At 55.5% G+C, this 4,636-nt stretch overlaps 2 protein-coding genes across 2 annotated transcripts in view; one reads left to right on the forward strand and one right to left on the reverse strand.

Moving 5' to 3' along the window:
* Positions 1 to 4,636, forward strand: part of FAM110A (family with sequence similarity 110 member A) — a 153,465-nt gene that overhangs the window by 6,489 nt on the left and 142,340 nt on the right. The window lies entirely within an intron of this gene.
* The window catches only part of SCRT2 (scratch family transcriptional repressor 2), an 18,252-nt gene continuing 16,314 nt past the window's right edge, over positions 2,699 to 4,636 (reverse strand). The window contains exons 3-5 of the mRNA XM_040446806.1: positions 4,408 to 4,589; positions 4,020 to 4,102; positions 2,699 to 2,714 (exon numbers count right to left, since the gene is read on the reverse strand). Coding sequence (XP_040302740.1) covers positions 2,699 to 2,714; positions 4,020 to 4,102; positions 4,408 to 4,589 — 281 coding nt within the window. The remainder of the gene's footprint in view (positions 2,715 to 4,019; positions 4,103 to 4,407; positions 4,590 to 4,636) is intronic.

The raw sequence follows: 4,636 nt of genomic DNA on the forward strand, positions 1-4,636 counted from the left end.
ACACAAACCTTACAAGAAGGAACAGGAAATGAGTTTCCTTCCTTGGGTGCCGATATGTGCGCCTGCAAAGTTGCTAGATGGAGGACCGGAGAGCTGAGCCCCGGAGGTCTTCCTCTGGGAGGACTGTGAAAAGCAGAATGGATTGTTCTGCCAGTTGAGGCGCTGAGGGCTACAGCGGGGCAAGCCTGAGCTGACGGACTTCAACAATAAGGACACTCCCGTCACAAACCGTGAAGTCCAGAGGCAGCATCCTGAGCGGGCTTCAGGGACGTTTTGTCAGTGCTCCCTGGTGCCATCAGGGATATGGGCTTTTTTCGTGTCTCCGCTTTGCCATCCAGGGGGTGGGCTTCATGCTAAGGCTGGTTCCCTTCAAGGTCACGAGATGATAAGCTTCCTCGTTCATGTTCAGGGAGAAGAGAGACTTGGCTTCCTTTCCCTTAAAGGAGAGGGAGAAGCGGACTTTCCTGAAAGCTTCCAGCGAGCCTCTCCTTAAGTTTCACTGGCCAGGACTGAGTCACCTCCCCATTTATCAGCCCCTAGGGGGTGAGATTACTTTTCATCCGGTCAGGACCACCCCTTAAGCTGATGGTCAGGTCCCAAATTGCATGGCTGCCAGTCAAGGAGGGGAGGACGGGATCTAGATAGTGGGAACCAGCATCGATTCCCATCTCCCTCTGGGGCGCCTTCTGTATTGCATGCTAGAGAGTTAAAAACTACATTCTTAGACTTCCTTGCAGCCAGGATAATGACAGTGAATTAGGTTCCGCCCGTTAGATGCCCCGCTGCGGAGTTCGGATGGCAGAGGTGGGCAGGGGCCATTTTCTTATTGCCTTGTCTCTTGCTGCTGGGGAGATGGTCATGGAGGCCCTAAGTTTTCTGTGACAGTGTTCCAGTGTTGGGCCACCAGCACAGTGGGAGACAGGAGACGGTTTTATTTTATTTTATTTATTTATTTATTTAAAAAAAATTTTTTTTCAACGTTTATTTATTTTTGGGACAGAGAGAGACAGAGCATGAACGGGGGAGGGGCAGAGAGAGAGGGAGACACAGAATTGGAAACAGGCTCCAGGTTCTGAGCCATCAGCCCAGAGCCCGACGCGGGGCTCGAACTCACGGACCGCGAGATCGTGACCTGGCTGAAGTCGGACGCTTAACCGACTGCGCCACCCAGGCGCCCCAGGAGACGGTTTTAAAGGCAGTGGCAGCGGCCCCCTGACCCTTGGGTCACACCGATAGTGCTGTGTTCTTGAACTCAGTAGTTCCAGTGAGCCTGCTGATATCCCTGTCTGGTTTTGGAGGAAGTGGCTGCTCCCCTGGTGGGCCGGTTCTGTGGAGATGTTCTAGGGGGTCCAGCTGAAGGCTCTTCCCCTTTGGTCCTTCCAACAATTCTGTCAGCAGCAATTCCCTGCTGTGTTCACCACTTTCTGCTTCAAGGGGATTTAATACAGGGAAGGAGATGTTTGTAAAATGTGGGTCTAGCGTGGGTTCTGTTCCCCGGGTCTGAATTAAATGTAACTGACACAACCCCAGGTTAGAAGCAGTGTAGGGGCTCCTGGGGGGCTCAGTCAGTTGAGCGTCCGACTTCGGCTCAGGTCATGATCTCACGGTCCGTGAGTTCGAGCCCCGTGTCGGGCTCTGTGCTGACAGCTCAGAGCCTGGAGCCTGCTTTGGATTCTGTGTCTCCCTCTCGCTCTGCCCCTCCCCCGCTTGTGCTCTGTGTCTCTCAAAAATAAATATTTAAAAAAGAAAGAAGCAGTATGTAGTCACAGAGGACTGTGTGTGGCTGGTTAGGGAAAGCAACAGGTGCCTGGGCCCCTCAAAGCCCCTTTGGAGATTTTGTGTGTGTGTGGGGGGGATCCCCAAACTGCTGTCATTGCTGGAGACATGTAGCACATTGCTCAGATTATAGCCACTTGTCCAGAGGTATGTGAAGGGAAAGGCAGACAGGCACCAGTACTAAAAGTTGAGTGTACTGCCCCCAAAAGGAGGGACCCCAAAAGCTGGCCCCAGGGGAGATTGAGTTCCAGCCTGCAGCCTGGCATCCAGCCCTCAAAGCACATGGCCTTGCCTCTCAGTGAGTCCACATTGGGGGTTCGAGTTAGGTGGCACGGTGTTGTGGTCCCCAGGGAAGTCTTCGGTAAGGTGAGGACACGTTTGTAGTTTGAAAGCTCACCAAGGCAGCTGACAAGGGGGAGGGATGGGCTGTTCAACACATTCCTGAACACCCTTGATGACAGTTGACTGGCCCTGGGGGCAGCTTACTGTTTTGGGGTAACTTTGCCTGCTGAGCCAAAGTTCCACCTTTCTGCATGCATGTACTTGCCCAGGTGTGATCAGTAGGGCTGGCCAGAACCTCCCCCCCCCCCCCAAAGCAGCAGGGGATGAAGTGGGGAACCATAAAGGGGTTGTAAACCGGCTATCAAGAGAGAAATCTGGCTCTGGCTCACAGTTGTATTTGTTTGGCAGGTAGAGTTAACTCGATTGCAATTCTTTAAGGTGAGACACAGTCTTTCCTGTGAGTTTACAGGCTCCAGTATTCCCTGATGACCAAAGCAACCTGCTTCATTCATGCTCTTGATCAGGCTCTTGGAATCTTTTGAGTTTTCGACCCCAGTTGTTGAGGAGTATTTAGGACTGAGGATGCTTGGGACCTTGTGGATGCCAAAGGACCCCTGGAGTGTGTGACCCCTGGCGGCAGCTACACGGTGGTCACGCTAAGGGGAGGGAAATGGAGTGGAAAAGATGCAGCTGCAATAAACAAGATTAATATGAAACATGATGAATGTGTAACAGAAAAATGTAAAAAGAGAAAAAAAATCCAGCTGCCTCTCAGATGCCTCCTCTGCCCACACCCCACCCCCAATCACAAGGTCTAGAGGCGCTGGTGAGTGGCCAAAGTCCCTTTAATATCCCTGAATTGCGTTACAAGTAATACTGCCGGAGGTGAGGAAGGGAGGGGGGTCTGGGGTGCGAGATGGGGGAGGAGGAGGGAGGGGGAGCGCCAAGCGCTCATACAAAATATGGCCAAAAGGCTTAGCATGCATGGAAAATTATTGCTGTCAGAAGTTCCTATTTACAGGGTCAACACCCTCCGTAATTGCTTCTGCGACCCCTCTCCCTCCCCCCATCCCTGCTGCCTCCCTTCCCAGGTGGGCCTGGAGCTGAGAAGCCCTCCCTAGAGAAGGGCCCCTGCTCCAGGGGCCCCGCCAGTCTCCACCCTCCTCTGTGGCTGGGAGGAAAGAGGGAGGGGTCGGAGGAGAGTCCAGGACTCCTGCCCCCAGAACTGGGCGCCTAGTGATGGGGCAGAGGCGTGTGCTTAAAGCAGGGGGGGGCCAGGGCCCGTGAGCGTGGAGGTGTGTGCTTCGGTCCTCGCCCGGGCATGCGAAAGCGCGGCGGGGGAGGTAGTGGCGGCCCCTCTGCCCGGGAGAGTTGCATAGACGTGGCCGGGAGGGAGCGCTCCTCCCGGGAGCGGAGCAGGCCGGAGGCCCCAGCGGGGTCCGGGGCTCAGTCGGTCCCTGGAACCTGGGGTCCCTTGAGAAGAGGAATAAATAGGAAACAAATCGAGGAGGCTCCTCTCTCCGGTCTCCCTGGAGTGGGAGTGGAAGGCTCAGGAGGGTGGGGACCTGCCCCATGACTGGATCTCCTGATACCCCTCACCGCCACCCCCCCCCCTTGAGGGTAAGCAGGCTATCCCTCTCATTCTCGTGCCCCCTCCCCAGAGTTCAGGCTCTGAGGAGGGTGAGGCTTCTCCGTCACTCCCCAAGAGGGGGTGTGAGTGGGGGGTGGGGTGGGGAACAGCTTTCTATGGCCGTTGCTGTCTCTCTCCTTGCCTGGCTCCCTGACCTCCCAGTCCAGCTGGGGAAGCCAGACCATCCCTGGGTGAGGCCAAGAGATTAAATATAACAATAAATAGATAAATAAATAAATACACAAATAAATAACTGGAGAGGCCCAGCCAGACAGGGGGAAGGGCATTTGTGAGGTGCCCCAGACTCCCCCCAACAAATAAGGAGGGGTACCTGTAGTCCTGGGGGTGGGGGAAAGTGCTCAGAGAATCTGGGGAGCGGGCAGCTGGAGACTGGAAGCCCAGGGAGGGGCTGGCCTGGGGTGAGAGGAGGACTACATTAGGGGGGGCAGGGCCTGAACTGCCCCTCAAGTCTGCCCCTGGTCAGGTGAACACAAAAAGATGAGAACTGCGGGGACGATGAGGGGGTCTGGAGAGAGTAGGGGGTGGGAGCGGTTGAGAAGGCCCTAGGACCGAAGAGGGTGGGAGATGTATGTGAGCATGGTACAGGGGGCTGTGAATGGCTGGACCTAAGGCCAGGGTATGGGGGGGATCAGGGACACGCCGGGGACTCCAGGAGGGGCGAGGATTGGATCCCTAGATGGGCACACATACAGCGAGACCTGGCAGAGGCCAGAAGGACGGTCTGGGGTTGGAATGTGGTCTGGGAGCTGCAGGGCCTGCGTACCGGTGTGGATGAGGAAACCACAACAGACGTGAGAGTCAAAGGTAGGTTTGGGCCTTAGATTGGGGTTCCGATAGAGGAACGATAGGAGAGACTCAGCTGAGAAGTGGGAAGAGAAGTCTGAAAGAGGGGAGAGGTGCAGGATCTGGGCGGAAGGAAATCTGGGG

Source organism: Herpailurus yagouaroundi, unplaced genomic scaffold (assembly GCF_014898765.1).
Source record: "Herpailurus yagouaroundi ecotype Mexico unplaced genomic scaffold, PumYag 196, whole genome shotgun sequence".
NCBI lineage: Eukaryota > Metazoa > Chordata > Mammalia > Carnivora > Felidae > Herpailurus > Herpailurus yagouaroundi.